We start from the raw sequence: 27,646 nt of genomic DNA on the forward strand, positions 1-27,646 counted from the left end.
TCATTAATAAACACCTATTGGATAGCTAATGGTGGGGGGGTATCATGTTAGGCCTAAATATGTTCTTAATATTTGACAAAGGCAACTTCAAAAAACAAAACTAATCTAACCCTATTAAAATTTAAAAAAATTCCCACCCACATATACATACATATATCCTTTTATTTTCTGAACTCATAAGAATGAGAACATGCCAAACTTGATTTAAGATTTTATTCTGTAGTCAGTGTGGAGTACATTCAATGGTTTTCTTAACAGTACTCTTTGGCTCCATCAAGCAACCATTTATAACATAATCACCCCTAGAACTCACACAGACACATATCAATGGGGCAGAAACACAAACACGACCTGGAATGATAAGCCATTGCAGTGTTTTGCTTATTATGGCCTCATTAAATACATTTTAACTACATATTTTAAGGAGTAATGTCGATTACAAACAAGTCCTGTGATTGGCAATAACAGATCTTGAGCACAAACGGAGAATGGAAATGCGAGTGTTAATAGTGCAGATTTAGAGCACCAATTCCCTCTCATCCCTCCATAAAAGTGTCAAAAATTTAAACGGAAGAGAAATAGTTTTCTGGTTTGGTCAGTTTTAATTGCTCACAGGCAGATAAATGGTTTGTGACTTCTGCAAAAATGGGTTTCTAAGTAGTGTTTCTCTTTATTGGTATTATTAAATGAGTGACACAATTGGTCAAAACAATAGAAACACAAATCGCACATTTCTTTTACCATGTCACCCAACAACTTTCTTCTGCTGCTGCATTTTTAAATTATACATTTAAAAAGCATCTCTGTAAAAAGGTGAATAAGTAATCCAGTTCAACTATAGTTGTACAGTTAAAACAGTCATCCAGTAAATGTTCACAGAACATATTTTACACTATTCCCTCTTATAAAATTAACTTTGAAATGTCAGACATCTTTGTGCTCCTCTGCGATAACATACTGTACACAGAAAAAAATAGCAACAATCAACAGGCTGTTTTGTTACAAGATCTCAGGATTCTAGTCTATTTTACAAATAGGGGATATGTCATGTTTTCTTTTAAAAAGAATTGCATATGCAACAGCTTGATTTTTTTATAATAAATTCTAAGCCAACACTAGACAAAATATAAAAATACTAAATAGCATCTAGTTTGAAAGCAGTGCCCCTACAGCACATGTGAAACTTGCCTGGCTTTATTCTAGTTTATTTACACCACAACTTTTCAAATCTCAGGTTCATCCTGTTTTTATGCACACATCTATGGCTTTCCTCTGAAACTGGTCATTCAGGCATTGTCTTTTCCAAAATTGTGCGGTTTGTACCTCTCGACAAAAGATAGTTGCTCAATCAACCTGCAGAACAGCGCATAGTGTACCCTCTCACCTGCAGACTACAAGGCGGTTTCCACAACCTTTCCAAAAAAATGCTATCTGCATTAAGACAAAGAAGAAACTTGAAAGTACTGAGCAGTCTTGCATTCTAAACGGTCTTTTAGCGGTTAAGTTCAAAGTTCAGGCTTCGAACCCTCTTAGGCCTCTTCGAACAGCAAGTGATCTAAAGATATCTGGCCTGCTAGATGGGCCAACATTTGAGGAGCCTGTGGTTGTGTGTTTTAAGGGAGTCAGGTCTCCATAAATGAGGTATATCAATGCAATATAATGAAACATCATGCTATTGGTACACTGTATATAGACAGTGAAGGATGCACAGAGGTTGTGTGTGTGTGCTTTGGCTTTTAAAAGGACTTATTTTGAGTTAAAACTGAGCATTTTAAATGGGAGCTAAGGGGTATAATCAGAAACAAAAAACAATAACAAAACGAAGCGCAAAACAACAAAAACAAAATGAAACAAAACATCACAAAATGAACAAAAATAAAACAAAAGCCATTTAAAACAAAACAACCTAGTCTTTTGAAGGCCTGACTGATCTGTCTGCACCCAGAAAGATTTATTTATATATATATATTTAACGTAATTTATATATATATAAATAAATACAGTATAACGAACATTAAAAAAAAAAAAAAAAAAAAAGGCTTAAAAAAACCAAGGAGTGACAATAAAAAGATTACAATTTCCAAAATATCTAATCAGCGTCTAATAAATAATTGTTCAAGCATTTTTCCAAGATCTAAATCTTTGTGCATGTGCTTCTGCAGATTCCTTTCATAAAGAGTTGGGCATAGAGGAAGGTCAGAAGGATGTAGTCTTAGTCTTGTCCTAAACTAAACCTGCATATCCCCGATAGCCTTGGTGTAGTTGCAAAGGGTGATTGCGGGATTTTTGGCAGGTAAGGAAGGAAAGTTTGGTCAAAGACCGTGCAAGTCTACATGACAGACTCATTTTCACAAGGTTTAGGTCTGACAATCGCCTCCAGTTCAACGTTCCCCCTTTTCTCGATAAGCGGAGAACTTTCTGGCTTTGACATGGTGCCTTCTTCCTCCACCCGCACCTTTTTGAGCTCTGTCTGCTCATTTTTGCTGGCTGTGCCATCCACAAAGTATTGCAGTAGACCTGCCCCATAGGCGTCGCCTTCAACGTTGATGACGGTACAAGTACGGTCACTAAAAGACGAAAAAGAAAATATATTATCTTTGCTGTTTACATTCTTAGATCTCCATCTTGTTCAGTGCAATTAAATTAGTTCTTGTTCACCCTCATCCAAATATCTAAAGATTTATCAGAGATCGATCAAATTTATGTCCGATACCAATTATGTTTGTTCAATTTTACAAAAATGTAAACTAACAGTAAATTATTACAAATAATAGCAATAATAATAATACAACTATTATTATACTTATTATTAGTGGAATAAATTAACTTAAAATGCAACGTGTCAAGCATTTCTGTAACAAATCTAAATATGCATTGCTATTACGTAAAAACACAATGTATGCAAACAACTCAAAATCTTAACCAAATATCACTATAATTTTCCTGTTGAATGTAAAGTGGGGTGAAGCCATTGTTAGGTTAAATTATTTAGAGACCTACCAGATGGCCTCTATTGGTAGACCACATATTAAAACACAATAGCAGAGTAAGAAGGACAAACAAATTAACCAAACAAACTTCTCTTCCCAAAAAAACTAAAGCTTTCCCACACCATCCTTTGAACCGAAAAAAGCATCAAAACCATTAACTCACACTAGCCAGTCCACAGCCAGGATGAGGGAGATGTCGTTGGTGGGAAGACCTACTGCTTCCAATATTATGGCAAGTGTCAGCACTCCTCCAGCAGGGATACCAGCAGCTCCGACACTGGACGCCGTAGCGGTCACTCTGAAAAATGTTGGAAATGAAAAAAAAAGTCAGCCCAATGAGTAATTTTCAGGTCACTTCAACCAGAAAAGGGAGAGTATGGAGGTGGTTTATAGACGACCAATGAACTCACAGGATGGTGATGACCTGGACGAAGTTCAGTGGGATTTTGTTAAGTTGAGCGATGAAGACCGCAGCTACACATTGGAAACAGGCGGCTCCATCCATGTTGACTGTAGCTCCGATGGGCAGGATGAAACGGCTGATGTGTTTGGACACACCATTGTTCTCCTCCACACACTTCATCATTAGGGGCAATGTGGCAGAGCTGATCAGAATAGTTGATGGTTATTTAATGCTTGCTTTTGCCTAATTATACAGTCAATGTGTTTCTATTCAATCCTCAGATTCAAGTTACAAAATTGGTGCTATCACAGTTAACCACTGAGCAAAGACTGATTTACCTAGAGGAGGTACCAAAGGCGGTAGCCAGAGCTGTGACCAATCCCAGCAGGAACGAGTAGGGGTTCTTCCGTGTGATCGCAAAATAAATTAGCGGCAAGACCAGCAAGCCGTGGATAGCATGGCCAATCACGCAGCAGACAATGTACTTCCCCAAGCTGGCAAACAACAACCCCACATCCTCCATTTCCACAATCTTACTGGCAACCAGGAACATGATACCCAATGGTGCATACCTTCAGGCAGGAAGAGAAATGGATACATAGATATGGCAAGTGAGACAAAGAAATAAATATGAACACATACAAAGAATGTAAATCTCAAAATCTGAATTTCAATGGAACGAAAATCAACAAATATTAGTTATGATTACATGCAGATATAATCGAGCTAAAGCAGGTTTTAGTGAAGTCGAGCTACAGTCTTCATCAGTCTGGCTAAGTATATGACACAATGAGTAACTGAATACTTGAAGGACATCAGCTGAAGAAGAGCCAGCAATACACATTGCGTTTCATCTCTGAGGCCATTTGTGGTACGATTAATGTGTATAAATGTCAGACAATGCAGAGCTACAATCGCATTATTTAGATCTGTTAGTCCGACTTCACAAAAGTCGACGATTTCAGCCAGACTAAAGCGTTTACTATTGTATAAGTCAGACTGAAATCAAACTTTTAAAGTGCATGTGAACAAACGGACAGAGTGAGTAAATATCGTTCCCTTACCACATGATCCAGGAGACCAACACCATGGTAGCCTCGTTGAAAGAGTTGAAGAACTTAATAAGGATCTCTCCTTCCTCTCCAAGTTTCCTCAAGGCTACTCCAAATACCATGGCAAACACAATAAGTCCCAGGATGTTCATGCCATCAACATCTGAGCCAACTGGAACCTACACACACAAAACAAACTTAATGATCTATATACACAGATAACTAGAATTAAGTTAATATAAATAATTATATAGTTTTAATTATAAAATAAATATTATTTTGGATATGGCACCTTTTCCAAAGAGATGTTGGTCGAGTTGGTGTCATTCTTCACAAATTTGTAACCAGTGGCATACTGTGATAGAGAAGAATGTTATGACTGGAAATCTAAAAATTCCACACACATCAAGCACAATTACTTCTTTAATGTCAAGTAAAGCTTTGAAAATCTCAAATAGCACCCACCGACTGAAAGGCAGCTGCTACCAGGTTAGATGGGAAGATGTTTCTGCAAGACACAGTTGAGGAGTTGTTATACATCTGATATACACTACCGTTCAAATGCTGCCTGAAATGTTTCTCATGATCTTAAAAAGAATTTTATCTGCAGGCGTATGCTTAAATGTTTGAAATTAGTTTTGTAGACAAAAAATAAGAGTGTTAATTAAATATTAACTTATTTAATAAAAAAAAAAAAAAAAAGTTTTTGAAATGAAATGACCAAATAATTAAGAAAAGAAGCCACTAAGTGCCCAGCATACAGATGGGAACTCCTTCAGTACTGTTAAATAGCATCCCAGTGTGAAACCTCAGAAGTTTGTTGAGGAAATGTCATGAGTGCATTTCTGCAAATTCTAGGCAAAGTGTGGCCACTTTGAAGATGCTAAAATATTTTTGATTTAAAACAGTTTTGATTTATTTTTTTTAGTCACAATATAATTCCCATATTTCCATTTATATTATTCCATAGTTGTGATGACTTTATTATTTTGAAATGTGCAAAAAAAAAAAAAGGAGTATGTGTGGATAGTTGAAAGTGTGAAAGTTTGAATCCCATTCATAGCATTTATACGTTATATTCGCTTATAATTCCCTTATTTTGACAGTAAAATGCGATTTTGAAGTGTATAATAATTGCAATCATCTCAAATAACCACAGTGATCAGACGATTATTGAATAATTGCAACAGGCTTCCGATCACATGTGGTCAGCCCTAAATACAGGTCAAAACGTTTCCTGATCTGATCACAAAAACCACAAACGAAAGTGGTAAACAGTAATCCGCCCTGTATGAATCTTGGCAGCAGTGAAGCGCCACCCCTCACCTGTCAATCAACTGCTGCGCTAAAACAAGAGTTTAAAACGAGCGGCCTTAAAAGGAATAACCATCCAATCGAAAAATAAAAAAAGCTGATACATCACGAGAGCTGGGAGAAACAGCACACTGTTTGCTTCTTCGCGCTTTCTATGTCTTTTCGGATTTGTTGTGCTTTAATATCAAGTCGTCATGAGACCTTCCCCTCCAAATCCTAACCATTTTTTTTCACAATTAAGTGACCTGGTGAAAACAGCGATGTGTCTCACACAACCACATGTGATCCGATCACCCAAAACACATCTTAATACCAGGTATAAGTCTAGGCATGTCCTGATACCATTTTTTATAAGAAATCAAGTACTGAACCTTCCTTTTCAATACTTGCTGATACATAAACTGTTAAGTGAAAAAACTGTATATTTATATTTTATTATCAAAATCAGGTCTAAATAAATTAATACATAAATGTTTTTAATCAAAAATAGAACAATTCATTTTCAACATAATATTGTATTATTTTTGTCAAAGTGTTGCATAACATAGCATGACATACTATAACTATATTATTTATAATAATATAATTACTATTTATTATTATTATTATTATTATTATTAATAGTAGTGGTAGTAGTATTACAGTCAATATTACATAACTAAATGTTTTTTACACAACTTTTGAGGTGAAGCCCTTTCTGTATCTGTGTGTTTTTAATTGTTGCTTTTAATTTACGGAAAACCAGGTTGCTAAGCAACCCAACGTGATTATTTCAAATTATGTTTGTTTTGAATATTTTTACAAGCACTTGTACAAGTACATTATTTCAAACTAAGCCTAGCCTTAAGGTTAAATTCAATAAGTTGATGTTTTAATCTCTTTATGAATGAATGTTACATTTATATAGCGCACTTATCTGACTACACTCAAAACGCTTTACACAGCAAAAAGCGGACTTTCCTCAACCACCAGCAGTGTGCAGCATCCACCTGGATGATGCGACGGCAGACATTGTGCGCCAGAATGCTCACCACATGCCAGCTATTGGCGGAGAGGAGTTATAGAGCCAATTAGTGGATGGGGATTATTAGGAGGCCATGATTGACAAGGACAATGGGGGAAATTTGGCCAGGACACTGTGGCTACATCCCTACTCTTTTTCGAGAAGTGTCCTGGGATATTTAATGACCAAAGAGTGTCAGGACATCAGCTTAATGTCTCATACGAAGGACAGTGCATTTTTTGAGTACAGTATCCCAGTCACTATACTGGGGCATTAGGATCCACACAGACCACAGGGTGAGCACCTCCTGTTGAGCTCCCTAATTCCTCTTCCAGAAGGTCTCCCACCCAGGTACTGACCAGGCTCAACCCAGCTTAGCTTCAGTTGGCAACCAGTCTTGAGCTACAGGGTGATATGGCTTCTGGCATGATGACACACCAATGACACAAACAAGATATTGGGAGAACAAAGATCCAATTCTTGTACTTATACATTCATCCTACTTGCAATAAAAATCCTTACAGTCCCAATCAGACAATCCCTGAGCAACCTGGCCTGACGAGGTGCCTCGTGAGGAAATAAATTGGTAAATTTAGTCAGATTATATCCCTCCACTAATCCCAATTCCACACATCCCTACACAACCTCCTACCCCTTTAATCCTGTTCCCTCAAATGGAGAGGAACTAGAGCGCACCAGGACCTGCCTGGTGATGGGGATTAATGAACTACACATAATTTTACTCGGTAATATTTCAGCATCCCGACCTTAATATCTTCTACTTAAAGAGGAAGTCTTCACTCTGATGGAATGATAATCCCTAGTACGATTGCCTAAAAAATTTATAAATAAAGTGTCTTTTTCCAGTGGAACAGCAAAAACAGCTGTGCTTAAAATCACGTTTCTCCCCCAAAAATGCACAACTACCATTAACTAAACGGACTTCCTTGTCTAAAGCGAGCCCGCCAATAAATTGCTGTAATCTTCTGCTGACAACTAAAGAAGCAAAGAATGTCTGAAGAGAGACTAATCATATTAATGCCAGAGCAAGATAAAACTGAAAAACTGGGAGAGTACCAAACACCCACACTGATGCCAGGGTTCGTTTTCTCAAATTCTCCTTTATCTGACCATTCATAGAAGTCAATCAGAGCCAATTATTTCAAGACATTTTAAAGCAGTTCTGCACAACTGGTTTTGCTTTTGGACCCAGATTTTCGATTGAACTTTAAAGGCTAAAAAATACTCTGCAAGTACATGAACGCAGATGCTTCTAGATACACAAATTTGATTTCAAGTGTAGCATTTATAATTCTGTTTACTAGGGATGTGCACGAGTAGTTGAATATTCGTTCTGCAATAATTATTAGAATTATTGGTTTTGCTTTGATGGCCATATACACAGTGAGATGCATGTTAAACCTGAACACACAAACTAAAATTGGCACTATAACAGAATGCACTGGGTGGCGCTGTTGAGTGTGGACACAAGTTGGTCACATTTGTTGAGCAAACGGTTCTGTCACTCAGTACGTTCAGATGGTTCCAGTTTAAATATACTGAATAAGCAGTGTACGCTTTATTCTCGTATATGTGCAGCTCATCAGAAAGCAGCGTCCCCGTAGCAACGTAATCCCCACGACATTTCTGTAAACAACAAACATGGCATCCGATAAAGACTATGCTAGCTGAGGTAAGGGACATTCCATCATTTAAACTGGTGTGTATAAATGAGTATAGTTTACAGAGCATGTGGATATGCTTGTTTTTCTCAACAAAAACATGACATGAGATACAATACATACATGATAACTATTATATGTAGGGATGTCCCGATCCGATACCTAGATCGGTATCGCATCGATACTGACGTTTTTAGACGGATCGGGTATCGGTCCGACGAGCCCGACCCAAATCCGATACTCTGTGTTAGTCATGTTCGTTACTGTCAAGCTTAAAAAATGACATAAAAGAACTGTTAAAACACCATTAAAGCGGTTCATATGACTAGTGCATTTTATTCAAAGCCACTTGAAGCCACGTGATAGCTCTGTGAATTGCAATAGGCTGTGTTTAATAAGTAAACATATATGTTCTTGCACGCGCAGCTTCCGCGCGGTAGTGAATGGTGCTTTTACACACACGCGCGACTATTTATAGCCTTCACCCGTGCACAATATTTGTGCGCTACAAACGAACATCTCAGATGTAGATGCTCAGCAGTTCGGTTCACTTATAATTTGGACTTAGAAAGGCACTGGAGGTGCATTTAACCAGAATTTAATTAAGAAGCGAATTAACTGTGAATAAAAAGGGTGAGGGTTTAAAAGTTAAAGCTGTCACGGGAGACTCACGGAGAGGCAGAGATATGAACTCAGTAGCAGGGTTTATTGAGCAGAGCATTGAAACAGTGATGTAAATATTGTGAGTAAATTCAGTTAAGCAGAGTGGCAAACAGCAGGTAAGTAATATCCAGACTGTATAGATATGATGAAAGAGATAACTCAAAACAATTTTATGATACATGCAGGCAATAATGAAGACACATGATTGACATAGTAGAAAGTTCTGGAGTCTCAGAAAAACTATCGATGAGAACAGGCACAGAGTGAGAAACTGTGTGTGTGTGTGTGTGTGTGTGTGTGTGTGTGTGTGTGTGTGTGTGTGTGTGTGTGTGTGTGTGTGTGATTTACGAGGACAATTTTGCAAGTTACAAATTAGTAATTACAAGGGTATTATGCTATAAATGTGATTTATGAGGACATTTCTAGTGTCCCCATAATTCAAATCGCTTAAAAATAATACTAAACAATGTTTTATTGAAAATGTAAAAATGCAGAAGGTTTTCTGTGAGGGTTAGGTTTAGGGGTTGTGTTAGGTTTAGAGGATAGAATCTATAGTTTGTACAGTATAAAAGTCATTATGTCTATGGAAAGTCCTCATAATGATAGGTAGACCAACGTGTGTGTGTGTGCGTGTGTGTGTGTGTGAGCGTGCGAAAGCGGGGTATTTATTTATGCAGTCATTGATTAGCCACTAATGATATGCAGGTGCGTGTAATCAGAACTCAGGGAGTGCCAGTATCCAGTATGCTAGTTAATAATAAAGTGTTTCTTAAGCTATACATTTATATTGAAATAATGTGTAGTTAACACATTAACTCTTTACATAGCCTATTAAAGAGTACACCCAATTATTGCCACACAATACTGTAAAGATATTATAAACTGATTATGTAAAAAAACAACACTGTATCGGATCGGGATCGGTATCGGCCAATACTGAGATTTCCGATATCGGAATCGGAAGTGGAAAAAGTGGTATCGGGACATCCCTAATTATATGCCAAGTGTTTATACTCGTCCTGTACATTAACTGTGTCAGTCTACTTCATTAGCGGTTTCTTTTTCTTCGCCTTGCATGAGCTTAAATGCTTTTGTTCTATTCTTTTTTTGTTTTCACACATTGCTTGTTTAAATATATATATATAAAAACACAGGACATGATATAAGCTTGTTTTGATAACAATTAGAAGCTTGTTTTTTTTTTTGGTGAAAAATATTTTTACAACATCACTTTATCATTAATTAAATTCATTTAAATAACAGAATATTTGAATGTTCGTTTTTTATGAGTTTAAATATTCAAATTATTGATGAATGCCCATCCCTAGTGTTTACAAATGTCATGGAAGAACAAATGTGTAGATGTTTAATGATCAAGTGACTTGGGTACATTCCTTTTTGTGTCATGCTCTCCAAGACACGTTAAACAGGACATGCAAGAATTAATTTTGACCTGTGGCACTCCTCACCTTATTGCAGTTTACACTGCATGATTTTAAGCCCGATTTTCACAATGTATGAATTATCAAAGACGTGATCTGGGAGAATCGCCTTGGCATCGCCGATGTCAGCGAGATATATAGAATGTTAAATATCTGGACCAATCCACGATTCTAAATCGCGCAATGTGAAATGTGTCCTGACTGAATACAACTGCAGCGTTGACCTACAGCCAATGAGAGAGCAAGAAACGGGGCACGGGAAGTTTCAGTGGGAGGAGTCCTGATGTACCTGCAACAGAACATCAACTAGGATGGCTGCGGTATCAAGAAAGTCTCATTAGACCAAAGAAATGGAGAAAAAAAAATGGTGGAACATTGGCACGAGCACCAGTGTTTGATGTTTCATCTGAACTGTACCACAACCGGGTGGAGAAAAAGAAGAGTTGGAGAGAAATTGCCAATTCTCTTGGAAAGTCAGATAAGCAAATAGATAGATTTTTCAGGAGGAGGTACTTTTTCATATTGTAACCAATAAAATATATGATGCCTTTAGGCAATTAAAAACATACACATCATATTCTGAAATGCATAACATGTGATCATGCATTTGTTTTCGTATCTCGTTTCACTTCTCGCGCGTACTCTGTTGTGAAACATAAATTGGAGTCCAGGCAGAGTTGTCTGGGATTTGTCAAAAGTGAAATTTTTTGTAATGTGTTCACTCCTGTCCCCGATTCGTCATGTAATTTGAAAACGATACGACTTCCATGACAAGACAGACAGTTGTGTAATATGAATGGTACCACCATCCGATGTCTTTGAAAGTTGTGTAGTGTGTAGGAGGCATTAATCAATGCTTTCTTACAAGTCTTATCTCAACTTCTAGCTTTGTTGACAAACAACAGTAAGTCTCTTAAATGTATTTCAAAAAGTGGGTTTACACAAAAATACTTTATTATCAAAAGGAAAAAGGTGTGGCTTAAGGCCAAAGTATACTTCGGTTTTGTGCATGCCACACAAGTTTCATCATTAGCACAGTATGATGAAACACACAACATCCTGCGCATGGTTACATTTGTAAACATTTCCGTGAAAATGTGCATCCTCTTCAAATTGTGCCTTTTTTAATGTAAATCCTCCTCCCTGCCCAGTAGGTGGCGATATGCACAAAGAATGTGAATCACCAAAAACAAAAGAAGAATGTGAAATGGGAGATTTATAGTAAAAAAGGACAAAAAAATGGATCCGTTTCTCACTCACACATATCATGTTGCTTCTGAAGACATGTATTTAACCACTGGAGTCATATGGATGACTTTTATGCTGCCATTATATGCTTTTTAGCTTCAAAGTTTTGGATGTTTATTTGAGATATTCTTCTAAACATCTTTGTTCAGCAGAAGAAATAAAGTCATACTCATCTCTGATGGCATGAGGGTGAGTAAATGATGAGACTTAATTTTTGGGTGAACTATGCCTTTAATAGAAATGTAACTAATTGTGTAGAATAAGCACATCATATTTAATTAATCTAATAGAAATACCATCGTGGTAGACATTGAGGTATAGGCAAACATCGCTGGCCAAGAGAATCAATACATGATCGTATTGTGATGAAACTTGTGATTTACCACCCCTAATGGGCTCATGGCCAAAAGAGTGTACTCTAAAAAGGCTAGTGCGCTCAACAGTCAGTGAGACATATCAATACACAAACAAAAAGTATACATATGTTATGTTTCGCAATAAAATGGGAGAAGGGGGACTTGTTTCAAACTGAAACCGCCATAAACTTAAGAGACAGAGAGAAATTTAAAGTCTAGGCCACCAAAACATGTGCCTACTTAAAAAGCTATATAATACTGACCTATATGCCAGCACCCGCAGTTTGTTGACCCTTTATAGAAGGCCGTCCAACTATGTGCTTTGTAGAGTGTGAAATTATAAAGGATCCATGACAGTCCTTGTGGCTTTATAGAAGCATTTAGTCAAAAGGAGCCAAATAATGACTCATTTGAGAGAGAGAGAGAGAGAGAGAGAGAGAGAGAGAGAGAGAGAAGCCTTTGATGAATGGCACGAGCCACATAAGCTGCCTAATTAACACTACTTCTATGCGTGCGTGTCTGCAGGCGTTTGCACATGGCATTTTCACTTCCCCTGGAGATGTGGCCAAACATGGCAAAGGCTACAAATGTTTCAGTTCAGCTTTAAATTAAGGGTGTGACAACAAAAGACTACAAAATCACCTAGGGTTTGAAACACGAAGATGGAAAATAAATTTAAAAAAAGCCTTCCTACGAATTGTGATAATGAACAACTACTGGATTCTGGAGAACTGGTTACTAATTGACAAAAGCACATATTTAGTGGAAACTAAAATTGCTGTGACCCAAGGTGGTGTAATATATATATATAAATAAGAGCGAGAGAGATAATAATAAGGAGAATAAATAAATTCACTTGCATTGTATGGACTGTATGTTCATCTGCAGAAGAAATAAATTCATACACATCTGGGATGACATGAGAGAATTTTCATTTTTGGGTGAACTATCCCTTTAAGAAACAAACAAGTAATATTGGTGGTAAACTAACTACTCCTAAAAGTAGTTCAAACTGTATTCAACTTTCAAATTATACCATATTCGCTTAAAAAAAGGTTGCAAAGCCATTATAAAACAGGATTTAGTGGTTTAGTTCCTGGGTCACTTGGGACTGAATTTGTTATTGTGTTAAGCAGCTTAAACTATTACCAATGATTTGGTATATAGTATTCTACTAGTCTGCAAACAAATGCTGAAAACCTTGGATAGAGGCAGGAATGTGCATTTATGTCTGTGTAAATATGTTTTCTATTTATTTTCATCTTGAGTAGTTGTGAAGACATTTACAAGCTGTCATGGTTTTATGTTGTTTTGAAGGGCAACCAAGGACAGAATGTTCTCCCCTCATTCTCACAAACAAGTGGTGAAATTTGACCCTTTTATGGAACAAAAGGGACAAATCCACCACAACCCATTCCATAAACAGGTATTCTTGTTATTGATATTTGCCTGTTAAAATAAAAAATATATATATAGAAACTACTCTTTCTTTAGTATGTTTTTCTAGATTAATTACCATTTAGGCATACAGCTTTTTTTAGGCTGCGTCTTGTTTCGTGCAGCAGACCACCTCCCACCCCTAAAAAGTCATAAATAACTTCTCCCTGCCCTTTCTGGGTGTCTTGTTTATAGCAGCAATTGCGGTTCACGAAGGACATTCAAACCCCTTTTGTCTGACCATCCTCTTCAGAACGGATCACGAGCGTCAACACGCGGCGTACAGCTGATGCAACTGAAGTGTACGCTTACAGCACATGTCATCAACGTCACGCTGACCCGAGTGTCACCACTTCACGCATGCGTTTACTACATCTAAAGCTGGGAATCGATTCCTCAATTCTGAGGCGTTGGAATCGAGCTGGTGTCGATTCCTTCCGGGGAAACCGGTTGATATTTTCGGACTGAGTTTATTTCCTCGACCACTGAACTACTACATATTTTAGAAGACTAACTGCACTAATACAATTTACAAAATGTTTTTAAAATGACTACATTTTAACGAGCATCAATCTGACTCCGAGTAAAACGCTCCGTTTGTTCATCTGTATGAAGCAATCCCACAAGTCCTTCAACACATCTGCTTTCCAACACCTCTCTACCGGTATTCTGCTTTGGTTTAATCTAATAATCAAGTAACATGCCAAATTTGTAACAGTAAATTGGCATACAGTATTAACTTCCCAGATGTTACAACACAAGTCTGCAATACATTACTCATTAATGGTAACAGACTATTTTAATGATGCTTTTAATGTCATTTACGATAGTTCTTGGAAATACAGGCGCATCTACTCAAACTTCCCTCAAATGAATCACATGGGATTGAAGCATCGCGCTTTGTAAGCATACAGTCCCCGATTTAATTTTAGAATGGACCTATTAATAGTAAATGTCATTCATGCTATTATAAACAATGCAAAGAACGCTTTGCAGTGAGCTATTTATAATGATATTTAACTTTGCATCCCGTTTTTAGAAATCGAAAAAGAATTGATTAAATGGGTATGGAATCGACTCGGAATCGATTCAAACGATTCCAAAACTAGGAATTAGAATCGAAGTCGATACCCAAATTCAGGATGTGCACCTAATTTGCTTAATTTGTCCAATGAATATACGGGTAACACAGCAGATATTAGTGGCAATAAATAATATGATTGTGAACACACGTTCACACCTTGCGTTAAAAAAGCTAGACGCAGCGCCTCAAATGCAGGTGTCTCGAGACACATTCTTAACAATTTATGTAATTTTTTTAACTTAGAAAAGTAATGTAAACAGTGCGGACGGATGTTTAGGGGCAGTTCACACCGAACGCGTACTCGCGATAAAAAAAAAAAATAAAAGAGCAGAACCTGTACGTCTCGAGACGCGTTTTTTAACAGTTATAACTTGACATGGTGTCTAAAAAAACGTGGGACTCCAGCGCGAGACGCAACGGTCAAAGACGTCCGTCTTGTGCATGTTTACATTGAAAAGCCCCCCAAGGCTAGGGTCTATCTGGAGTAGTACTGGTTTTCCGGATATATTTTGGAGACTATTTAGGATCTAATTTAGCTAAAGTTAACTATTGGCTGTTTGTACACCACGTTAACTCCAGTTAACAGGGTATTTATGGTATTACGCTCTCGACTCACCTTATTAAGTCTAAAAACGAATCCATGACTTCTTTCGCTTGGGGAACATTGCTATCGTCCATTGTGTTGAGTTGGGATATGGAGTTCCCGTCACTTGAACCGGGTTGTATGATGAAAGCCATTATCACGCCGATAGCAGAGGCGATCAGAGTGGTCACCAGAAAGAAGAGCATCGCCCAGCCGCCTAACTTGCCCAGGGCTTTGGGGTCGATGCTGGCCGCCCCTGACACCAGACTGCAGACCACAAGAGGAATGATGATCATCTTGAGCAGGCGGATCAGGAGCTCGCCGGGGAACCCGAAGTAGATGATCTGTGTCCGGCTGAGCCCGGCGCTCCGCACGCCGAGTCCGATGAAAACGCCGATGATGACAGCAGACACTGTCAGGATGACCAGCAGATTAGACATGGCGATCCGTTTCAACCTCTGCGCGGTAGTCTCCGGTTCACTTTTCTCGTGGTCGCTCAAACCATTGGCGAGGGTCGGATCATCCAGGTGCGCTTCACCGTTGGAAGCCTTTCCATCTTCTATGCAGATCTTTTCTTCTGCCATTGCGTGATCAGAAGGACTCCTGAAGTCGAACGAGTGAATGTAAAAGCTTTATGAGTCTTTGGTAAGTTTGTGCTGATTGTCTGAGCTCTCCTGTGGAGGTGGCAGCCTGGAAACTATGACTGACTGTGCGTAAACACGCGGGATGAAATAGGTTAGAGGAGTTCCGACCACAACGTCATTGGGCGGAGCGTCATGCAAATTGACACAAGGCTGAGTTGCATAGGGTGGGGAAGGATTTTGTGGGGTAGTAATATAAAAAAAAGTTAGTAGAAAAAGAGAAGTAAATATTACATTCGAAAGTGTTTTTTATATTTACACTGATTACTCAAGTATTCTTAACATTTCAGAAAAACGTAGAACACGTGCCACCTACCTAAACATCATTGCAGACAAGGTACACCTCTTCATGGCAGTTCCCTGATGGCAGTAGCCTCTTTCAGCAAGATAATGTGCCCTGCCACAGTACACGTATTGTTCAGGAATGGTTTGAGAAACTTGATGAAGAGATCAATGTGTTGCCTTGACCTCCAAATTCCTCTGATCTTAGTCCGATTGAGCATCTGTGGGATGTGCTGGACCAACAAGTCAGATCCACGGCGGCTCCACCTCACAACTTACAGGACATGCAGGATCTGCTGCTAATGTCGTGGTGTCAAATTCCACAGGACATCTTGTAGAGTCCATGCCTCGGCAGATCGGTGCTGTTTTGGCTGTACGAGGAGGACCAACAGCATATTAGGCAGGTGATCATAATGTTTTGGCTCATCAGTGTGTAGTAGATAGCCTATATATAGCTCAGATAATTAGCCTATGTATAGTAAACAATGGTCCAAATAATTATTTGGACTCTTAAAACTTGAATTAGAAAACAATATATGAAACCAAGTTACATTTAAAGTAAGTTATAAAAGCAAAGATAAGTAAAAATTTAACATGAAAAGTATATGGACACTTTCTGAATGTGAAATGTAACATGTCCATAATTTATGTGATGCACTACAATTGTGGCTACTCTGCTAGGACACCTGTGTGAACTTCAGGGGAACTGACTTATATCCACTAAAAATTAACTTTAAAAAAGTAAAGAGAAGTTAGTTCTGAAAAAGTAACTAACGATACTTGCCTGAATTATTCATTCTGAGCGATTTTGAAATGTTGTATTGTGGCACTCATGCCACTGCCTTCTCATTTTCACTATTCTAAGTATCACTTACTGTATGTTGTTGCTTTGGGGGGGTAATAGTCTAAATGGATGAATCTAAATGCAAGATGAACTCATGCATTTTATCTAGGTTCTTTCACAGTATTTTCTTTTATATTCAACATCAACGAGACATTATATAGCCGAGAATATGACTATGAAAGTGCCAGAGCTAAGGTACTGTACTGTAGTAGGAAACAGATTTCTCATACGAGCGGTTAGTTTCATAGTGTTGCTGCCATTGCCAAAGGTCAATATTATGAAATATGTTTTTTTTTTTTTTTTACATTTATTACTAAATGCTCCGACTAACCAATGAGAATCAAGTATTCCAGAGAGCATGTAATAATGAATGGTGTAATAATGAATAATGACATGTTTCATAATTTTTTGGTTGTGATGGGGATGTTCCAATACATAACTACCTTGAATCATAACTACCTTGAATCTATCTTTGAGCCCTTCAAAATATCTTTTATAAATGTGATTATGGTATCAGGTGCGCCTTTGTATTATGACTGTGAAAAAAAGAAAAAGTCAATCCAGTCTTACAAGAAAACCTGACCCAACCTCCACTCAACCAGGAAAAGCTATGTTATGTTTTTGCCAAGAAATATTTTTGCAGAGCAGAAAAAATGACAATATCTAATTGTTAGCAGAAATCTGGTCTTCGTTTTTGTCTTAGCACTGTGAGTACTCAAATATTTTGAAGACTGAGAGATCTGCATGGAGCCACAGTAATTCCAGTTAGTTTATCCTCAATAAACATAACCCCTCATTTTCTTTAAACAGTTTTTTTTTCCATGTAGTGCATTATGGGAAATGCTTTTATGTTAATAAGAGCAATCCTTGCTCTACAAACAGTGCTGGTGCACCCATCAGGGGTCCCCTTTTGAAACCCAAGGGTCTGCTTTCATAAGGTTAATCTTTTCAGTACTGAACCATGTGAACCATATTTCACAGATATGCAACATTCCAGAGATTATGTGTGCTGGTCAGAGAGAGATTTGAGTACCGAAAATCCATACAGCGTAAGGGGATGGTGTGAGGATCACTCAAAGCAGGGGGGCTCCGCTCTGAAAACACAGCATTTGCTCACACACCAGCTCTTTCCTCTGTATGTGTCGCATATGCCACGACATTGATGCTCTTCAATAAACATCGCTGCTCTGCTTGGTTCCATAAAGTGACCTCCTAGAGAAAACCTGCTCTGTCTGGGGCTTATTACATTCAGACACAAAGGGATTGTACAGTAGAGCTGAAAAAAAGTCCCATGTTTTTATTAACCTTATATTGCATTCGTGAAGGGTTTTCTATGCCACTGCAATGTCATCTTTTTGTACTTTGACGTTGCTGGGTCATTCTACAATTGCAGTTGCATTTCTATCTAAACACTGATTAATCATGCATTAAATACTGTGCTATATTAATCTATGTCTTTCATATTTTGTTAGTAAATGATAATGTATTGGTTGGCATGGTCATTTTGATACATGTTACATCTAATTAAAGTTAATTAGATCCAGTAACAGACGAACGAAACATTCATCACAAAATAAAAAATGCTGTCATGGAACATAATATGCATTAATGAGTGTGGATGTGGGGGCATTGTCGAGCGCTGATTTGTGAATGAAGAGCGAGATCAGGAGATGAGAGCGGTAAGGAGTCCCAATTGTGGGTGATATCTCTAACAGCTGTTTGTGTTTCTCAGTGACAGCGGAGAGGGATAAAAAGGGGCAGTCCAGACCAAGAGGGGGGAGAGAGAACGAAGTTGGCTGTGTGTGCATCTGTGCTGAAAAGCTATTAGTGTGTGCATTGCAGTAAAATAGTGTGCGAAATAAAAACTCCCGCTTCCTTCTTGTCAAGAGAGTTAAGAACTTTTTCACACTGGTGCCAAGAGTAGGAAGGATACGCTACTAGGGAGTCCTTGTCGCTGAAAGTAGTCTTCAGAACCCTCGCCGGCATCCACCAGGCCCTCATAGAGCTGCAGAAGGAGCAGCAATAACACTTCGAGCCCCAATTGGGCTCCTTCAGGCCCATTTGGAGGACCGGCTGGTCTTACCCCAGGAGGGGGCATCTGCCGCAACCCTGGCTGCAGCAAAGCCCCGTGTGAGACTTGATAAAATTGGGGTTCAGAACAACCCAGAGGCCTACCTGGAGCTGTTTGAGTGCACGGCCAAAGTCCTAAGATGGCCACAGGTGCAATGGGCTGTTCACCTCCTGCCGCTGCTCACCAGGGAAGCCCAGCTAACGGCACAACAACTGCCAGTCACCAATCTCTTGGACTACCCCCATCTGAAGAAAGCCATCCTGCAACAGGTTGCCACAGTCCAGAATAGCACTGCCAGTGGTTATGCTCATTTCCAGGACTGATGCCCTAAGAGGGAGGTGGAGACATTGGTCCAGGTTTCTGAAGCACCACGGCCCGACCCCGATCGAGCAGGAGCATACTGGATACCTGTGCATATAAGGGGGGGGGGTACATATCATGCCTTGGTGGATTCTGGTTGTGATCAAATCTCCATTCACCAAAGCTTGATTCAATCTTAGGCTTTGGAGTCAGATAGGTGGGTGAAGGTGATTTGTGTGTGCACAGGGATATTCGTGATTACCCGTTAGTGATGGTCGTCATTCAATTTCGGGGGACAAAAGTATATCTTCGAGGTGGCGGTTACATTCCCCACATTCCCCATCCACAAATTTTGGATACAAATTGGCTGGCATTTACTGCTTTATTGAGGGAAATTTGTGTGGTTGGGTCCTGTAACAAAGTGTCTCTGTGTGTTGTGTGTGATTCACTGGCTGGAGAGGCCATCTACATCAGTTCCACATCAGAATGACATAAGGGAGGGGGAAGTCTCGGAAAATGTTATTCCAGATGGATCATTATAAATGTCATGAATGTCAGCTGGTGAAACCATCTGCCACCCCAAGAGCAAGAGCATCGCTCCTTATGATCGAGGTCCCCTGCAAAAGAATTGCCATGGACCTTGTCTGGTCATTAGAGCATACGGCTTTGTGTCAGTTCTGGTGGACTATGCAACATATAGAAGCAGTGCCTCTGTGCAACATCTCAGCACGCAGTGTTGCAGAGGCAGTCTTCAGAATCATCTCCTGAGTGGGGATTCCGAAAGCAATCCTCACTGATCAAGGCACTACATTCATGTCACATACACTACACGAGCTGTACGAATTATTGGACCAATGGGGGACAAGAACGTACCACCCGCAAACGGACAGCTTGGTCGAACTGTTTAATCAGACCATGTAAAACATTCATAAGTGTGAGATATACAGTGAGGGAAAAAAGTATTTGATCCCCTGCTGATATTGTACGTTTGCCCACTGACAAAGAAATGATCAGTCTATAATTTTAATGGTAGGTTAATTTGAACAGTGAGAGACAGAATAACAACAAAAAAATCCAGAAAAACGCATGTCAAAAATGTTATAAGTTGAATTGCATTTTAATGAGGGAAATAAGTATTCAACCCCTCTGCAAAACATGACTTGGTACTTGTGGCAAAACCCTTGTTGGCAATCACTGAGGTCAGATGTTTCTTGTAGTTGGCCACCAGGTTTGCACACATCTCAGGAGGGATTTTGTCCCACACCTCTTTGCAGATCTTCTCCAAGTCATTAAGGTTTCGAGGCTGACGTTTGGCAACTCGAACCTTCAGCTCCCTCCATAGATTTTCTATGGGATTAAGGTCTGGAGACTGGCTAAGCTACTCCAGGAACGTAATGTGCTTCTTCTTGAGCCACTCCTTTGTTGCCTTGGCCATGTGTTTTGGGTCATTGTCATGCTGGAATACCCATCCACGACCCATTTTCAACTTCAACTCCATGTGGTGAGATCTTGCAAATTTAAATTTTTATGAAAAGCACTTTAAATTGCCATTGCGTGATTAAATGTGCTATATAAATTAAACTTGCATTACCTTGCCTAATTATTCATGCGATTTTATAATCAGCCAATCATGTGGCAGCAGTGCAATGCATACAATGACGCAGATACGGGTCAGGAGCTTCAGTTAATGTTCACATTAACCATTAGAATGGGGAAAAAATTGGATCTCAGTGATTTCGAACCTGGCATGATTGATGGTGCCAGACGGGCTGGTTTGAGTATTTTTGTAACTGCTGAACTCCTGAGATTTTCACTTACAACAGTCTCTAGAGTTTACTCAGAATGGTGCCAAAAACAAAAATCATCCAGTGAGTGGAAGTTCTGTGGATGGAAACACCTTGTTAATGAGAGAGGTTATCAAAGAATTGCCAGAGTGGTTCGAGCTTACGGAAAGGCTACGATAACTCGGATAACCGTTTAAAAACTCTGAAATAAACACATTTCAGTGAGCAGAATGTACAACATGTTGAACCTTGAGGCAGATGGGCTACAACAGAAGAAGACCATGGCGGGCACTTTATAGGACCACAGTGTTCCTAATAAAGTTCTCAGTGAGTGTATATGAATTGCGCAGTTTGCCATCTGTAATTCAGCAACTTCACCTGTCACAGCAATTGTAGAATGACACTCATAAACCATTATTATTATATTTCAGTCTGTTGCCAGAATTATATGTTTGTGCATGTCCGTGGGCTGTTTTCATCTTACTTTTGCTGCTGTTAGGTACAGCACTAGCAAAACAAAGCATTCCAGGTAAAATGACCTGAGAGTCACATGGCCTTTTACAACAGTCAAAGGAAGAAAGCGTCACACAATACAGCAGGTTTCATGTGATGGGAAAGCAAATCCCAGCACAGAATTTGTGAATTAAAGCACCAGAATGGCATCGTGGAGAAACCAGATACTGTACATTTATCTCTAAAACCTGGCACCATTCTTTTTGTTCTCCTGGACTGCTCCTCTGAATAAAGTCTGTATTGTTAGGAAAGGTACAAGACAGCAACTGAGAGAACTACACTGTGAATGTATGCCAAAGCGAAAAGGACTATTTATGTATGGAGATGTGGCAACATGTTCCCTGGACAGCATGGTTTGAATGTTGTTGTGAAGTCTATATGTGCTTAAGAATGCTATACATCATAGAATCATGTGATAATAAATAGAGCATTGAACTATTCTAGTACTCAAAACGTTCCTGTCAATCATGGGGCCTATGTCATATTCAAATGTAAACAAAACATAATGGTGCCATCAGGACAATTTCATTTTCTTCAAACATAAAAACTGAAAACACAAAATGATTGTGTTTGGTCTAAATACAGACAACGAAAAGCGAAAAATAAGGTAACATTCTATATTACATACTAGCACATATAATTTATAATACCCATTTGAATGATGTCAGATGTCTTATTTACTTGTCAATTTGTTAGCAACTACAAAGCAGCTTTAAAATTCACATTTAAGATTTATCTTGTAGAACAAAATGTGAAAGTTATTGAAATTTGGTATGGTCGCATCACTAGTATTGTAATGTTGTAATAATAATAATCTTTTCTGCTTGTTTTATTCAAATGTGGATAAAAGCATCTGTTAAATGAATAAAAGCAAATGTAAATGTCTATCCATGCAAACAGTCCCCTGTGTGGAATTGGGCTTCTATCTGAAGGCAGACGGTGTAAATTGCTGAGTCACCATTACTGAGCTGAATCAATGGACATCTCCTCCATTCGTTCAGCATATCTGGTATTGAAACTATTCGGGAATAGAGCTTTTTACAGAATTAAGTTTCATTTAACACTCAGATTTGATGTCTTTTAATACAGTTGAGCCAATGTTACATAATAATGTATAATTTGCTTGTGAGGTCACCAGGGGTGTAGTCCCCCATTAATCAAAACAAGCAAGTACAGGCAAAACATATGTTATACGTGGTATTTAAACTTAGTAAAATGTTTAATCATATAGAACATGCAGACGATTAACCAAAATATTTTATTTATTTTTGTAAATTTTTTACTGTACATCTGCAGTCTCTAGGCATAATCATTTCAAGCTTGATTACATTTCTTTCCGCAAGCGTTCAGCACTAGGAAGTGTAAACAAGCTTGATATAATGATGGCAAGGAGACTGCAGATCTGAAATCTTTTTTATATTTTGTTCTCACCCAAAACCAATTGGATCACTTCAGTATTAAACCACTGGAATCGTATGGATTACTTTTTTGTTGCCTTTATGTGCTTTTTGGACCTTCAAAGTTTTGGTCATCATTTACTTGCATTATATTGACCAACAGAGCTGAAAATATTCTTCTGAAAATCTTCATTGTGTTCTGCTAATGAAAGAAAGTCACACATCTGGGATGACGTGCGGGTGAGTAAATGATAATACAATTTTAATTTTGGAGTGAATTATCCCTTTAAGACACTGCTAGAGAAAATGCATTTGTGTAACTGGACTTTTAACACTTGACTGAGATGTAGCCCTTAGTGACAACTGCTATGTGTCCAAACACAATAAATTCAATGTGATTTAAAAGTGTGGCATGTTTGTAGACTCCCTTTAACGTGAAATCCATTCATGTATTCACATCTACAGCTGTTTGGTTTCTGATAAAGATTGCAGACTCACTCAATATGAGGTATATTACCCATGAGAGGTGCTGCAGTCGCCTAAATCCAGTTTAATCTTGTATGAGCTGTGCTTGAACAGCACGCTGCCCAAGCAATGTACACGCTGTAACCCGACTCCCGTGCACCCTGGAATGTGTATGTATTTTACTTCTGCGGAAGGCCAGTTGAATATGTGTCTAAAATTAAAACGGATTTTAAAATGTATATTCTGGATTTTGAGTGATTTCATAATTCAAGGACTGGAATGGGCAGAGTTGATGAAGTCCAACTGATACCAGAAATGTAGAAACTGTCCAGCAAGTGTGTTTTAGAAGGAGACAGAGACAACATTCTTATGGTCTTCAGTTGTTTTTGTGGTGTTACTCAAATGAATGTTGAGAGGGAACATTCCTGCAAAACATTTTCATTTCTCTCCTGTAGTGAGATAATATGTCTTTTGATACCATTATATACCACCTGGTAAAGTACATGTTTTGGTGGTCTGCTTATGCCAGAGGGTGTATATGTGTGTGTGTGTGTGTGTGTGTGTGTGGTCGGGTTTGGGTGGTTTATGAGGACTTTTTTTAGGTTACAAACTGGTAATTACAAGGGTATTATGCTATACATGTGGTTTATGAGGGCATTTTCATTCAAATCGCTTAAAAAAAACATCCTAAACAGTGTTTTTTTGCTAATGTAAAAATGTAGAATTTTTTTTGTGAAGGTCAGGTGATAAAATCTATAGTTCTACAGTATAAAAATCATTATGTCTATGCAGAGTCCTCATAAGGATAGCCGTGCCAACGTGTGGGTGGGTGTGACTTGTTTTGGTCTGGTTCATGATTAACTTCAGAATGGAAAGCTGACATAGGCAGATAAGTTATTGGCAAATGTTGGTGCTCCTTTATTAATAAGTATATATAGTTTAATCTTTGTTGTTGATAATTTCTCTGCTAGTTTTCTATTAGTGACCAAAGTGTAAGGTCCAATAAAATGCATATGTAAGGTTATCTATGTTGTCACTTGTTTGTCTAGTTGCCTTATTGGGTAAAAACATAGATAAAGCTCTTTTTGATGATAATCACTGGGCAAGTTAAAATAAAATATAGAATTAATTTCATTAATAAATACATATATTACAAGAAATAAAAAAAAATTAAAAATATATATATAATGTGTGTATTTTATTTTACATTTTTATTAAAATTAAATATTAATTAATTAAATTAACATGAATAAATAAAAACTTTTCAAAGTGGCTTTTGCACAGAAGTATTTCAATGCACTGCACAAGAACTAAAAAAAAGTATCTGCGGAGGTATGTTGATTAGTAAGGTCTGCTCTTGTCCCACACACACGCCACTGTCTAGCCATCTCCCTACTGCTGATAAAAATAGCCTTTGGCTACAACTGTATTTAATTCTCATCTGTTTTACACCCCCACCTCACTTGCTCTCTCTCCACTTTTCTCATTTTTACTGCAAGCTGTCAGGATGAATTACCTAATGAAGGTCACACAATTTCTCTCTTTGTTATAAGAGATGTGCTGCCAAATCTAAACGGCTCCGTCACTTGATGTAGATAGTGTTGGGTAGATTACTTATTACAAATGAAATGACTAAAATTGTAATCATTAATGTAATCTTTTAGATTACACTTTTTAGGAAATCTATTATGATTATGTTTGGATTACACTCATTGCAAGTTTTGATGAAAATCCAATCTTCAATCTTAAATGTACTTCAATCAAATCAAACATTAGCTATTGCAACTAAGATATTGTTGTTGGTTGAAAGGTAATGTAATCAATATGTAATCATGTAATCAATAAAAAGTAACTGCAATCTTATTATGCACATTTTCAAATGTAATGTAATCTCATTACAGTTTCTTGGTTTTTGTAATCTAATAAACTAATCAAGATCACATGTTGTCTGTTATTGCTCAACAATGGATGTAGAGTGTGTGTGTAAAGTGTGAATTGTGTCTATCAATACCAAGGACAGAAACTAATGAAGATTAGCCATGTTCATTTATATATTTTTCATCAATTTACTTATGTAAGATTAAGATCATGCTTTCGTATGCATATCCCACATTCTAGGCATCATTAAAGGTTGCATAGGTCATGTCATGTGGGCTTATTTGAAATTCTCTGCATGTAGACTCAACATCCATGAAGGAATGTCATTGATCTCTCCTCACTCAATTCAAAGCAGAGCCATTTGAGCCCTCAGCATGACATCTACAGCATGCTTGTCTAAGGCTCAAACCTGATACCACAGTTACATCTACAGTATACTGTACATTACATATACAGGATGGTTATTGAGATTTTGAGTAGTATTTGACTGGTCATGTGATGTTTTCAGGTGTCCACCCATGTGTCGACCCTCTCCATGTAGAATAAAGCAGCTTTTATAATGTTACTGATATGACTGGAGTCTTCATTTTAATGTGAGTGCTCGTGATTTCCTACATACCCTATATTGCAAAGCATGTTTTTAGGAATTAAACTCTTTTAATGAGGAAACAATTACTGAGTGCACTTTTAATGCAAGACATTCATACAGTTTGTTCAGGTCCTTGAATTTTATTGGCCAAACTGTGTTGCAAGATATCTAGTATAATAGCACTGGGATGCTCCTCTATTTGTATCAATCCGATTGTCTGTGTACGTGATGTTCCAAATAGTGGTGGGGATTTTGATTCATACCATTGTCTCACGTCATTTGAATCTGTTCACCAAAAAGATTCACTCACTTATATGTTCTGTGAACATATCTGCAGATTATATCTTACCCTGGTAGGTGGTGAAAATCGAGAGTCTTTTATGTTACTATTTAGTAATTGAATAACTGACTGAACTGATTAGTTAAAAAGTCGTTCATCACAGAAACAATGGAAGTTAACAAGTGTGATTCGTTCAATTGAAAGATTAAAAAAACAACCACTTATGAAACACCACTAGTTCGAAACCAAAGTATAAGAGCCGAAAGCAAGTTTTGCATGATGTTTTCACCTTTGGAACTATTTTCGCTGACGTAGAAGAAATGCACAAACTTACTGGCCTATATTTGTCTGAAATGGAAGTAATTCAATATTATTTACTTGTTTGTCGATATGTTGAATAATTAAGCAATATCACAATATCACAGTGCTGTTGTTCTGAATAGCACGGCTGCGTTATATATAAAAAAAACTTTTTGTTCTGCAACAGTGCTCTCAACTTTTCTTAGAACCTAAAGACCTTCTCTGTTTCTCTCTCAATCTCTTCCTCTCTCTTTTTCCACACAAAGTGGATATCCTGGCTCCAAGAGTATCTTTCACCATCCCAGCATTAGCCCAGAGAGATCTGCCAAGCTCACAGAGAACTCACAACTAATGCCAGGAAGCACATGCAATTTGTGGTAGAGGGAAGCAGATCTGTAAAAGCACATGGAACTAAGGAACACAATCTTTCCAGAGGAAGTCACAGAGGAATATATGACTGCTGCCGTGTTACTGGGCAACAAAACAAGTCATATGATTGGCTGAGAAAAACACACCCACCCTTTCATACCTCAGCCCTCCTCACGCAGTATCATATTTTAACTCCCGTAGACCTTGGTTTTATTATAGTTTAGTTTCACGAGTTCGCGTGTCAACCTATTCCTTGAAGTGGAAATTGTAAACAAATTGTTAAGGGTAAACACATTTGGCTTGCTGTCCGTAAAAGAGGGGCTCGAGCCTGAGTTCCCCCCCTGGACTACTTGAAGTTAAGATTAAAAATTATAAGAAAACATTGAGGAGGAGTTGGGGGGAAGGATTGAATTTAGTTGAGTTTATTTTTTTTATGGTTTCTAACAAATGTCAGGTTACCAGTCTATGGTCGTTTTGGTATGAAAAGCAAGTGAAGAGTCTGTAAAGTCAAGTCACTCCTAGAAATGCCCTAACTGGACTAACTGAATAAAGCCACAAATAAATGTGAAGCACCCATAGCAGGTATCAGATGACTTGGAGAAAGATATTGACTAAAGATTTGACTAAATTACAATGATGTGACTTAATTTAAGGCACTATAAATAGCAGAGATCTG

The 27,646-nt window shown here is 38.1% G+C and overlaps 1 protein-coding gene across 1 annotated transcript; it reads right to left on the bottom strand.

The window, feature by feature from the left end:
* Positions 1-199: 199 nt before the first annotated feature.
* slc1a5 (solute carrier family 1 member 5) lies at positions 200-15,963 on the bottom strand. The gene is made up of 8 exons (XM_052107140.1): positions 15,291-15,963; positions 4,911-4,953; positions 4,738-4,800; positions 4,458-4,624; positions 3,732-3,965; positions 3,401-3,595; positions 3,154-3,288; positions 200-2,567 (listed from the first exon to the last, which is right to left on the bottom strand). Exons 1-8 carry the CDS (start codon positions 15,839-15,841, stop codon positions 2,330-2,332), a joined length of 1,626 nt encoding a protein of 541 aa, XP_051963100.1. The 5' UTR covers positions 15,842-15,963; the 3' UTR covers positions 200-2,329.
* Positions 15,964-27,646: the final 11,683 nt, after the last annotated feature.

Source organism: Xyrauchen texanus, chromosome 36 (genome assembly GCF_025860055.1).
Source record: "Xyrauchen texanus isolate HMW12.3.18 chromosome 36, RBS_HiC_50CHRs, whole genome shotgun sequence".
Taxonomy (NCBI): Eukaryota; Metazoa; Chordata; class Actinopteri; order Cypriniformes; family Catostomidae; genus Xyrauchen; species Xyrauchen texanus.